At 43.8% G+C, this 13,250-nt stretch overlaps 1 protein-coding gene across 2 annotated transcripts in view; it reads right to left on the reverse strand.

Annotated features, from left to right (window-relative positions):
- Positions 1-1,823: 1,823 nt before the first annotated feature.
- LOC105188789 (discoidin domain-containing receptor tyrosine kinase B) overlaps positions 1,824-13,250 on the reverse strand; it is a 166,784-nt gene continuing 155,357 nt past the window's right edge. Inside the window, exons 10-17 of one of the 2 annotated variants that reach the window (XM_025299880.1) lie at positions 12,318-12,487; positions 11,174-11,348; positions 9,409-9,671; positions 8,962-9,099; positions 7,264-7,571; positions 6,102-6,336; positions 5,857-6,006; positions 1,824-3,956 (exon numbers count right to left, since the gene is read on the reverse strand). In XM_025299880.1, coding sequence (XP_025155665.1) covers positions 3,807-3,956; positions 5,857-6,006; positions 6,102-6,336; positions 7,264-7,571; positions 8,962-9,099; positions 9,409-9,671; positions 11,174-11,348; positions 12,318-12,487 — 1,589 coding nt within the window. In that variant the 3' untranslated portion in view covers positions 1,824-3,806. Of the gene's footprint in view, positions 3,957-5,856; positions 6,007-6,101; positions 6,337-7,263; positions 7,572-8,961; positions 9,100-9,408; positions 9,672-11,173; positions 11,349-12,317; positions 12,494-13,250 lie in introns of both variants that reach the window. The other variant, XM_011150422.3, reaches the window with a different exon arrangement.

Below are 13,250 nucleotides of genomic sequence, written 5' to 3' on the forward strand. Positions count from 1 at the left end.
GAGAAAAATATGTTTGTCATATAGACTTGGTGCAAGGTTATATCATAGACGTCGTGGGAGAATCTCGCTGCTATTTTTCAATGTTTTATCTTATCGTATTATTAGTATTTTGTGCGGAATTATCGGAATCGGACTGTATCAGAATAAATAATGTGCGATTACATCGGAAAATTACCAATTACATTTTCCGATCGTAGGAGGGGGGGGGGGGAAAGCACGTTGCGATTGCCGTTTACGGCAAGTGTGAGTGTGCTTGAGAGATTTTCGAGAAATTTCGCGCTCTGATTCTCTTAGCCCAAACAGCTGGGATTGGTGAGTTTTAGTGAGCTGGGTGTGAGTTTTATACAAGATATACGAATCTCGGAATAAGAAAAGACTTTTGAAATATCTTCGAATTTCACTCCTCGTGCCTCTTTTATAAGAGGATATCGACGTCTATTCTACTATTGTATGCGCTATGTATTTAAAAATTGGAAATACTTCACGCAGAACTACCATGTGAAGTTGCCTGATTGAGTTTTTTTGAGAAAATAATTATTTTCTCGAAACATTATTATCGCATGGTTAAAAACTGAAATAATAAAATTCCGTATAAAACATTTTCTGATATTTCGAAGAGTTCAAGAGAAATATCGAGAAAAGTCGAGAGCCACATTGTTTGGTCCCGAAATTGGGATCAGAGATAAAAATTCTAAAATTCCTCCATCTCTCTGATTTATCTGCATGTGCGCAAAGTTTCATTGAGATCAGGATTTTCCGATTCGCGAGGTTCTCTTGTTAATATCGAGTGGTCCATGTGTAATCGAATGAACGTTTTAATACGTGCTGATCTTTTACTATTTCGTATAATGGCTTAGTCGATTACTTTATCAGCGGGATCTTTGACGTGTGAGATAATCAATTTAATCAAGCGATATAGTGTAGTGCATAGGTTACATTAGACGAATCTTCGTGCCTTTGTTTGTCGAAAATAAGAAAGCAACGAGGATCTATCAAACGAACGGAGAGGGGAGTATCTCTGCGTGGAGGAAAGTTTTCTGGAAGATTTTGACATTTGCACACTGAAAGAGAAAGTACCAATTTGTCTATAGGAATACATTTATATTACTTGAAACGTTTGAAGGAACTATGAGAAATTATTTGACGTGTAACACGTGTAATTTTCACAATATAAAATTAAAAAGATATCCTAACAAACAATTAATCGTTGCAATATACGTGAAAAATTTGGACTTTGGTGTTAATGTATCTCAATTATGCGATATGTAAGTCTGATATTCATGATGAAATTATTATTCAATGAGGATTTTTTCTCGGTGTGACATCTACAGCAATCTTTTTGCCAGTGAGGAGTACAAAACGGTGGAGAGGGGGATAAACTTTCCGTTTCCTCCGTATGCTGTTTTCTTCGTGTAAGAAGTCGATGTATTATCGAGCACAATCTCGTGCCGAGATTACCGTCAATCAAGATCGATATCGAGCTTGTTTTCTCATATCTGATACCCATAAAATTAACGAACAATTATGTCGAGGCGACCTGTTTGTCCGACTCGCGCTCGGATAGCAAGGGTCAGGACGTTCGAACGTTACTCTGTCCCAAATTTATTCTCTTATCCATCATCGCATGTCTGCGAATCGTCGCACATATTTCGTAAGTGACACATGAATTAATTACAGGACGAAAAATAAGATACGTCGAATTACAATACACACAAACATGTATCGTATTAAAATTACAATGTAATTTTTCGCGAACGATTAATACACTACGAATATTCGCCGCTGACAAATCGAAAGCATAAGTTGATACAATCTCTCTCTTCTTTTTTTTTTGTCTTTTTCTTTTCATAATTTCGTTTCCCACACGAGATCTCGCACGTTTCACGTCGCTTCACGTTCAAGCGCGACGTGCGCAACGATCGGAAAAATCCAACAGACGTGTGTGGCGTTGTTTAAACTTTTATTGATTCCTTCCAAAGCATGATACTCGTCGCTAGGATGTTCTTTAGCATGTCGCTGCTCTTAAGTCGTAAATAAAAACGAGTGGGAGATATGTGCTTACGTCCTCGGGAAGAACATACGCGAAAACTACGCCTCTTACAACACAGTACAGTTCCTCAAAACGGAAAAACGCGAACGATGGAGAATGATAAGTACTCACTACTGATGGGCACTCGAAATGTACAAGTCGACTAAGTTCGAAATTTTTAGGGCGTGGTAAAGACGGTCAAGCTGAACGAAATCATGTCGCGCTCGCGCGCACATCTGCAAATTTTTCCTCTTCTCTCTCTCTCTCTCTCTCTCTCTCTCTCTCTCTTACCGACTAAAGATCTATCTTGTATTTTTCATCCACAGATAGTGGCTCTTTCTTTTTTCTCTTTACACTTTGAGCAATTAATCCACTGCGTTTGTGAATTAAGCTAGAAAACAGTTACGATCGAGCGCGGCCCCGCGCCGGCGAGCAGGAGGCTTCCGAGAAAGAGAGTAAAAGTTTCACGTACACGGAGAGAATGTTATAGCTTCCTTCCTTCCTTCCCATGTAAATTCTTTCCAATCTCGCCATGTTTCCTCGTAGTGCAAGAGACTAGATTGTCGCTAGAATTGATCTTGCTAGGGAACGCAGCACTTTTCACTGAGGAACGTGGTAAATGCATTTCCTCTCCGACGGCGCAGTCTCAAGTAGCGAGTGAATCGGCAAGTGAGCAAAAATTTCTCTAACAGTAAATAAGTTTATACAGTGTAATTTTTCATAGCAACACTCCCGAGAATTCCTAACGTATGAATAGCACGTATGAGACAACAGGGCGACAGAACAGAATGTAGCCGACATGTTCCTCAGCTGGGAGACCGTTTGACTCATTAATAATTTTACAACGAATTCGAACTACTTTGATAATCCTCACTATAAAATCCTGTCCGTGTGTGTAGGGGAAAGCCGGGCGAAACTAATTGCGGCGAACCGTCGTGACAGCGCGCTTACTGCCGTAAAAATTTCCCGTTCACCTAGCGTTTAAGACCTAGACTTTCGTATGTACAAATGGATAGACTTTTGTATTCGGTACTGAGCATAGTAGCGTACATATTACACATTATTAATGTCAGAATACTGTACACGATAGCACTTTCGTGAGAATCAAAGACTCGTACTGACTAGAAAATATTCAATGACGTTCCATTTACGAATGACGTCCGCAGACGAGGGCGACGCGCTAGCGTGCACGCACGCACGCACGCACGCACGCACGCACGCACGCACGCACGCACGCACGCACGCACGTACGCTTGAAGAACGCTGCTCTCGCTCGACGACGAGAGGCGAGGCCTCTATCTCTCGAGAGAAACGAACTTTGCGCGCGATACTTGGACGTCTTCGCACTCCCGTTTCCATGTGCTCGCTCCGATTACGATGACGACTTCGTTATCGTCTTTTCACCTCGGCGAGACAGCTTACGATAGCGTCCGCTCAGGAGATCGTTTCTCCCGATCGAGCCGCGTACGTGGCCGGTCTCTTGAACTTCCCAGACGGCAGAGGGTGAAGGATGAGGAGGAGGAAGGGCACGTGCATCGGGCAGCGTGTCGCGTCTCGCGAGAGTCTCGTCTCCGAGACACACGTGCGTCTACAAACTAACGATTGTACATTTTCCGGAGAATCTCTGATCGAAAGGTCGAGCGCGAAACCTCGCCTCAACCACCCACCTTTGGCGGGCAGGTAGGCAAGGGGGAGAAGGGGACACTCCCGACGTCGTCGTCGTTCGCATCCGAAGGAGACGATCCGTTCCCGTATCACAGTTTGCCGAGATTACTCTTTATGCACCGGGTCGATAGTCCGTTATTATGTTCTTCAGGAACGTGTAGATGTCCTTGAAGGTTGGTCGCGATGTCTCGTCCCTTCTCCAGCATGAACACATCATCCGATACACCTCCTCCGGACACATGGTTGGTTTCGGCAGAAAAACCTGGAAGCGGCGGCCGACGGGGATTAGAAAATAGCGTCGCACAGATATAAGTCTTGATTTTCATTCCCGATCGACTTCTCATTTTTGGTTAAGCCTAGAGTGCCAGTTCTGCGCTTCCAGACCTGATCTTAATCTCAATTCTTGCCTCCCCATTCAGATATCATGAGAAAAGTTGTGGATGATCCGGCGAAAAAAAAAACTACATATAAATTTTATTCCTCTGCGGCCATAGATAAATATATGTAATTATAAAGGGCGTTTGTGAACTCTATCGACAAACTTACAACAAGATAGGTTCCATGTTGATGAAAGTAAGTAAAAAGATCTGAGTAAACATGTATTCGCGAAAGCTTGATTTTTGAGATATAGCCTTCAGACGATGACGAAAGAAAATGTGTCAAGATAAGCGGGTCGAGAGTGCTGTTAAAACACTTTTTTACTTGTTTGTGAAAATAATAGCTATCAATTTTGATAATTTCTGAATATTAAGCAAATAATCTTGTCTTGTTGCGAGTGCAATTAAAAAACACATTATTTTTTCTTGATATCACTTGCTTATCGACCTTTGGAAATTTCAAAATTATTAAATTAACAAAAGTTAGGGCACTATTATAGTAATATATTCTTGATAGTAAATAAAGTAAAAAAGTCTAATACTATTTTTTTCTTTCTTTCGACAAATAGTTAACGAGATATCGTAAGTTAAAGGTTGAAAAAGTTACCAAGTTTCCCTTAAATATTTTAAAAAATATTAGGCAAATAAAAAAATGTTTCAGACAAAAGTTGTTAAAATTAATTGGTAGAAAAAGAAGATGTAATAAAAAATTGGGCTTTCTATTTAAAAAAATTAAGTTGACCTTCAACTGACCTTGAAAATGCCCTTCAAATAAAAAACTGATAATGCCATTCTCTTTCCCCTTCGAAATCATGGAAAACGTGTTTTAGCTTCTTTTAATATCTTTTATAGTTTTCGAGATTTTTTAATGCGAAAGTTAAAATGGGACACCCTGTATATATCTAGTTACTTATTTGTGTAAAATATGATTTAACAGATAAAATATATATTTTTTGAAACTGAGATCTCGTGCGGGGTAGCTGTATCTCTCAGAAACTAAGTGCTTGAGGATACAAAGACTTTTTTATGTAGAATCTATCCTGCGAATTTGTCGGTGGAGTTTAGATGTACCCTGTATATGTCCACAGTGAGAAAAATGCTGTTGCACAAATGCTTGTGTTTATAGCAGCTCGTGATGTGGACATACAATTGCAGCAAAAAATCTTATCTTCTTTTTTTTTCATTTAACAGTATTTTTTTCAATGTATGTATGATTTCATACAATTATGTACTCGACCATGTAGAAACAATATTCATACATGAATCATGTGTAATAATAATTTATGTATAATTACATATGATCTTATATAATTATATATAATCTTTCTCGATCGGGAATACATCCTTTTGGACGTATCAGCACTCTACAAGTATCGGCTGTCGATATCAGTTTTAACGTATCGCCCGCTTGGGAGATGCCGCAACGGCAGGAGCAAATATTGAAAATTAATACTAGCACTCTAAGGTTAAGAAAGAGGTCTCGAAATCCAGCGGGATAATGAGAAACACATTCGCACAGAGAGAACGATTTAGTTGAATCTAACAAATGCTTGTTTGGAACAGTCGAAATAAATTTTTTGATTGATCGAACAAAATTTTGTTTGACGCAACGAAAACATTTCGTTGGAACTAAGCTGCAACAAAATATTTTTGTTGCGTCAAACAAAACTCCGTTCGATCAATCAAAAAATTTATTTGGACTATTCCAAATAAGCATTTGTTAAATTCAACTAAATCGTTCTCTCTGTGCAGGAGCACAGAGTTATGCGAATCGATTGCTCTCACTTGCAGCTCCGCTCCGTAATACATATGCTCGGCGTTCTGGATAACTTGATCGTTGGACAAATGCTGGAAGGGTTTCTCCCTGGCCAAACTCATCACCTCCCAGAGCGTCACGGCGAAGGACCAAATGCTGCTCGAGCATGTGTACCTGTCCTGAAATTTTAACGTCGTTGGGTCATTGTAAAGCGATTTTTAATTGCGTGACGTTGAGGAATGATGAGATATGTTTCGGAAGGCGATGGTCTCACCAGCAAAATACTCTCCCACGGTAGCCACCGGATCGGCGCGGGCGGTCTACCGCCGATATCGCTGTAATCCTTCTTGTAAAGATCGCTGCACATCGCAATGTCGGTTACTTTGACGGTGTAGCAACGACCCACGAGGCAGTTCCTGGCCGCCAGGTCTTTGTGCACCAGATTCTTCGACTCGAGGAATCTCATCCCGGAGGCTATCTGCGTGCCCATGTACAGCAGGCAACTCTGACTGAAAAGAAGTGAAATTTATCGACTAGATTTTGTATAAAACTTTCGCTGGAGCAGAGAGAGAGAGAGAGAGAGAGAGAGGGAGAGAGAGACGAACGTTTTACTAGAAATCAGATCTTACAGGATCGGGAAGATGTATGGTGCAGGAAAAGATATTTAATACTCGTCGATTTAATTTTACGTAGAAGAAAGAGGCAATTAATCGCAGAACAGCTGTATTCGAGCGTCCAACGGCTAATCTCCTAGAGAGGAAAGTTATTAAAGTCACATTTTTTACAACATTAGCGCGCTCTTCATCAAACAGAGAGCGGTTGATATTTGGATTGTTAATCAATTCGGACCATCGTTATATTCGGTAGAAATGTTACGGCTCGTGTCGCGCACACTCGTCAACCGCTATCTATCTCTATTCTCCCGTTAGATTCGAAATATCGCCATATGTTGTCATGACACGGCTGATTTCGGCCATTTATTCATATCCGCTCGCGCCGTTTGTACGGCAAAATTCGGTCGTAAATTCACTAGGAAGGATTAATTAACCTTTTCAGAGCTACTGACACACCGACCGATGCCGTGTGCGTTTGCATACGTCCAGTTTTTCTCTCTTTTCCTTAACCTGCCGTCGAAATAGAACGTATGTTTATTCTCGCGAATAAACATTCACCGCAAAATTTCGCGGGAGGAAGAAAACTCGTCTCAATCTCGATTAACAGATGCCCCTGTTCTCTCTGTCCCCTTAGAACTGAGTCGTTTCTCTTGCTCATCTTAACAGGCTCAACATTCCGCGAGAGAAAGAGACAATCTCGGTCGGCCGATCGACACAGACGTTACACATCTCTACCGCTACAGAGTTAAATCATTTCCCCCTCGATTTGTTCAGATTCTCCGCTACCGTGATTAACACGATTACTCCCCGCGGGTACGTTACCTGAGAGCTTTCAAGTTGCAATTCGGCCTGAGCGTTCCCGTGAGTGGTACACTGTACTGCAGGTAATGAGCGAGATCACCGAGCTCGGTGTACTCGATGATCGTCCACGGCACCGGCTCGACCGTGCACACCCCCAGGACTCGCGCCACGTTCGGGTCGGACAGGCACGACAGGAATCGCACCTCCCTCATCTGATCGACCGCGTTGTTAGTGCGAATGTCGCCGCTGCACAAGGGCACACGGGCGACCACTAGTCTGGGGGCGCCGGACACAACCTCGTCCAGACCCACCGCTTCGCATATTATGACCTGCAAAATCACCGCGAGAGCCGTCCATATATTCAGCGCTCGTCTGATCGATCGAAGAGAAAAACAGCGATCGGCGAACGCGCGACGAGCCGGCCAGTCGAAATTTCCAAATTCCGAGGGCGGAACAATTTCCCGAGGAACATATCGAGAGCGTAGAATTGCTCCGGAAATTTTCAACAGCGCGACGGAACAATCGATCGAAAAAATACAGTTCGCCCGGAATAACAATGGAATAGTAATAGTAAATAATAATAATAATAATAACAACGACAACAGTAGTTTGCGGCACTGCGGTGTCGCAAGTTCTCAAGAGGCGATTGCGCGCTTCCGGTATTCCCCGCTTCTCGCGAGCTTCGCTGCATCTTTCTTCTCTCGGGACAACGCATGTGTCTGCGATTCGACGGCCTCCTCGCGGCCGATATTAATTAACTCGATTTTCCGTGCCGAGTCAAGAATGACGAGTCGACGGTGCACGAACCGATAAACAGCAAACGTTGAAGCTCGATGCGACCGTACGCGCGTGTTACTGCGCATATCAAGGTTTCAAAGTATTCACGCAACAAACAGGTACATATTAGCATTGTCGAATGTAACGTATGTATGCCGGTAGGATAAATATGTAAATTGCGTTTCGCCATCGCCCACACGTCGTCCGCGATTAAGCACGGCCGATCCAGAAACGCGCATCCGTCGCCGTCGCTACGCTGCGGCCACATTTTTTCAGCGTTCGTTATCGTTCAAACTTTGGCACATTATTGTCAAATTGTTGAAATCAGCTTCAAGATTCAAATCGTTCGTTCACTCTTAAGTGATAATGCAAATACCGCCACTTGAAATAAAAAGATTGAATGTTTAATTCAAACTTAGGGTAGGGGATTCTTACGATGCATGCGAGTGAGTGTTTCGGTCGATTAGAGTGAATTTCTCTTATCGGCTCTCTATTGGTCCTGCAGCTTTATTAGCTCCGAATGTTTACAGCAAAATCACTGAAAGTGAGTGGAGATTCCCATTCCCGAAATCGCAAGATCGCGAAATCGAACATTTCATTCAAACTTAGGGCGGATGTGTACTTGGGTGTACAAATAAATTCTTAATTCAAATAATTATATCGCAATTCGCTCGGATATATTTGTTTCCGCGACGGTGGACTACTCACAGTGGAAGAATTCCATCGATATCAGTGAGGAGTTACTCACTGTCAGTTCCGCTCTTCGAGCGGAATCTCGCCCGAAAAAATTCAGAGAGCGCGAATTCTCGAATTCGGGATAAGGCGGCAATGTCCCGCGACAATGTTCGCGCTTTGTCACGTAACGCGTTTTCGCAACATGCGATTTTCACGGTCACGCGCGCTCTCTCACGAACGAAGCGTTCGTGTCGTTACCGTCCGCACCTCTCCCACGTTCCGCGAGCCGAGTTTCTCCGTCGTTCGCAGGCACTGTCGTGGTATATTGGTTGGCTCTATTTCCTTGCACTTGTACGGCTTGTTCATACTAGGTGCGATGTTCCAGCTGACGACGGGCGCTGGTATCTGCAAATGAGACGCACACGCTCTCGTTACCGTCGTCGTCTCTCGTCGCTCCTCCCTCCCCCTCCTTCTGCCTCTTGTGAAATAAATTCCCTCGCAACAAGACAAATACGACGGCGAGCACGTGGAAATTATACGGCCTCGACGCAAGCCCCTTCGTCGGGGCTTGAAGTCGAGCGAGCTTGAAGTAGCGCGCCGCGCGAGTTGGTGGTTTTCGATTTTCGCACGAACGTCAACGTAACGCGCCTGTACTTTCCCCTTTGGCCGCGCAATCAGTCAAATGTACCGTCAAATTGTACAACTAATATGTACCTTGTGCTTCTCCTTTGGCGCTGTGTGCCAGCGCTTCGAGTGAACCTGATCGACATCCCTTTGGTGATTGGGCGTAACCGCGATATTGAGTTTCCTAGTTGGACTGCTGTAACTTTGAAGGGTCCTGTAGTGCTGGGAATGACGAGCCGGCGAGTTAGTCGGTGATGAGGAGCAGCTGGACGGACCGACCGCAGACTCCGGTCGCGCGTCCAGTCGCACGCTCTCTTCCGGAATTTCTATGTTCTGGAAGTCCTTCGGGGATTCTGGAAAGACGATCGCGACTTCAGAGTCCTGCCGGCCGCGAGGCTGCGAGTCTCGCGGACCGACCCGCAGGAGCATCGCTCCGGCATAGGTATGTTCTGCTACTTTTAACGACAGTCGGTCGCTGCAGTTATCGCCGCAGTGCTTTTATACCGTATGTTACGTTATTTGTACGATGATAACGTAACAATAACGACATTGTCATTCAAAGTGGAGTCGAGCGGTGAGTACAGTTAAACACGGTACAGTGAGTATAATCAAATGCAGCGCAGTAAGCATGGTTGGGGTTTAGTAAGAATAAAATTAAACGCAGCAAGACACTGCAGCAAAAGTTACAGAATAAGCCTACAGCGCAGGCATCGTAAAAGTATTCCGATTGAAATAATTCCATCCTCCTCAGAGGCTACAATAGAAATCTGGGGAATAATTGAGCGATCCTGAGCAGAGATTCTTCCGAGCAACCCCGACGAGATGCTATTAAAAGACCGTCAGCCGTGACTAAATTTTCGCAAGAGACGGAGAAAGTCGGAGGAAGACAGAAGCAATTAAAGAAGAACGATATCATCAGCTATTTTTTGGAGTCATTCGGTATAAATAGCTAAATATTCAGGGTGTAAAAAATTCTGGATTTTATCCTGCCATAACAAATTATTTACTACCGGCATTCTCATGCGGCTCTTATTGGCCAATATCAATTCTCAGCGACTAAATATCTGACAGATACAGCCTTGACACAAGTATTGTTTAGTCTATTAATTTTAAGATTTGCAATGAATTTGATGTCTCACCGCTATGTCCTCTTACCACTAATCTATAACGGAGTATATCAGATGCAATAATGTTATTATTATTATAAGTATATTATTGCTTGTTACTCGATAAGCTCGTAGAGATTTTCGCGAAGAGTTTAAAACCGAGACTTTTACAGTTGGGAATAACTTTGTGGGAATAACTTTTAACAATATATTGATGAACCGCGTTTTCTCGATGGTGGGTTATCGAAAAAAATATGAAAAAAATGAAGTTAGGCCTGACTGCGGGTTTATCGGCTTGCGGAGTTTTCCGTAGAAATTTCTACGAACTTGTCGAACAAGCCGATAGATGTTATAAAGTTCTTACAAGTATATTAGATGCGATAGAAAGTTATATTATCGTTATTATTATTTTCCTGGGATCGCGCTTCTACAGTTATGATCCACGCTAAGGTTATTCGACATGTCGACAAAATTCACCCGCATTTTTGGCACAAAACATAAAAATGACAGGAGATTAATCTATCTAGAAAGATGGCTAAAAATTATTAATTTTAATTCATAAGATCGTTATAACGTTATAAAAAACGTTTGTCGGATCATTCGGGGTTATTAAAGCTCGATATTCGTTCGATATCGTTAAATTCCATAAAGGCTGAAACTGTCTTCACTCTTAGCTGATCGGCGCGAATAACTACTACTTGCCCTGGCTCGGTGCTCTCTCTTGCGAGAACGCGTCGACGCTTACTCACCGGAGCTCGCTACGATCGCGTACGTGGACTTGTACTGCGGGCTGACGAGCGGCGAGTTAAACTGCTCCATCGTGAGCGACTCGTGCATGCTCACGTCTTCCGGTATATCAGGCGATACGTGATTGGCGGTTTCCGCCGTCAGCATCCCGCCGGGCGTCAAGTTCAGCAGAAGACCCTGCAGAGAGAGAGAGAGAGAGAGAGAGAGAGAGAGAGAGAAAGAAATTTGCCGTTCCCTCTTTCATTCGCGACGATAATTAACGACGCCATATGGTCACGCGCGTTATTTCCCGAAAGACGGATCGATTCGTAATGAGAGGAGAAACACGAAGAAGGCATCGCGAATCCGTTACGTACGTCTTGATATATTTTACGCGTCCATCTTATTGTAATCTTCAAAGAAACATCTTCGGGACAAGACTCGGGCACTGAGTTGACTTAACACGAGCCGCGGCCAGCGCGTTGATCTTTGTCGAGTTTAGCTAAACAAGCTGAAGTTTAGCTGATGATTGAGTTATTAAAGATATGTTAAATAAATTAAAGATATATCGCTTCGCTTTGTTTTATTGACACTTGTTGAGAGAATAAAATAATCGATATTATTAAAATCAATTATTTTTGGCCCCAATTAAATATATTTTCTTGTCTTAACGAAAAAATAGCAGACACGATATACCTACACAAGTTTTATCGCTGACACTATAGTAAGTTTACTATAAAAAATAATTTCTCTGGCTACAATTTTTTTCACCAAGCGAAGTACGTAGCAATTACTTTTTTATCAGCATTGTAGGGATTTCGTGCTCGAGAAGAAGGACAATTAACTTTAACAGAATTTTGTTATTTTATATACTTTACTAAATGCGTTTCGGGGTTGAAGGAAGCTGAATTTTGGTTTCTCAAGAACTCAAGATTTAGCCCGGAAGAATTGAAAATTCGATTTCCTTTGAGCGAAACGCGTCCGGTCGTGTCATCGCGTCATCGTGTTGATTCGATCAATTTATTTCTCCGTCTTTCTGCGTCCGTAACTTCGACCACCGACTCTCACGAGCTTCAAGCACTAACGTTGCTTTTTGTTATTAGCTTTGTTGCAGGAACCGACGGTCTCGTCCTTGCGTCCTTCGACTTCGCCCGGTCAGCAGCGTACCTTCATATTGATGGCGAAGCCGAACGGATTCTTCAGCACCGTCGGGGAGCTCTGTAGCTTCTGCCGTCGGTTCAGGAACAAGATGATGAAGAAGACCAACAGGAGCAGCAGTATGATGGCAGTGAGCACGCCGATCAGTACCTCCAGGTATTCTTGACCGTCTCCCGGCGCTGTAACTATACAGATTTATAGGGATACACGAACACGCGATATCGTCGAGTCGACGACGACGCGAACCTGCTCGGGAAAATCTTCAACTCTGCCGTGACTTTAGACTCGCGGCAGAGTTGAACACACAGCTTTCTCGAAGCTGACAACTGAAATTCGACGAAAACTTCTTTATGGCGGGGGAGGGGAGGGGGAGAATTTTATCGATCGCGAAACGAGACCAGGATTCTGTATCTTTATCTCTCTCGTTCGTTCGGGCTCGCTCGGGCGTTCATTTTCTCTTTCTCTCGCGACTTGCCGTTATCGATCTACGTTGCAAAAACCGTGCCGCACACTGTCCGTGCCAAATACCCCGAAGCTACGACCGCGCTCTTTTTCGCCGACAATGGAAATAAATAAGCTCGTCGAGGGGGCTATGCTCGCGTGACCATCGAGATCGGCTCGTCGTCGTCGTCGTCGTCGTCGCCGAGGACGAGGACGAGGACGAGGCCGACGACGGCCGGAGTTTTCTTCGATCAAGCGCGGGAACAAGGCCGGCCGGGAAATCGCGGCAACGCGACGACTCTGTTGATTCGCGGCACGAAGAGTCCGCCGCCGCTGTCGCCGCTGTCGACAGGTGGTGCACGACGGGAAAATTTGAGTTTCGAATTCGACGCTTCCTCTTCATCGTCGCGCGGAAAACGTGCGGAAAAAGAAGACCTCCCAGAGGAGCGCGGAAACGCTTTTAACTCCCGCTCTTATGTGCCAACGCGTCCGTCCACCCCT

This window comes from Harpegnathos saltator, unplaced genomic scaffold (assembly GCF_003227715.2).
Source record: "Harpegnathos saltator strain DR-91 unplaced genomic scaffold, Hsal_v8.6 scaffold295, whole genome shotgun sequence".
Taxonomy (NCBI): Eukaryota; Metazoa; Arthropoda; class Insecta; order Hymenoptera; family Formicidae; genus Harpegnathos; species Harpegnathos saltator.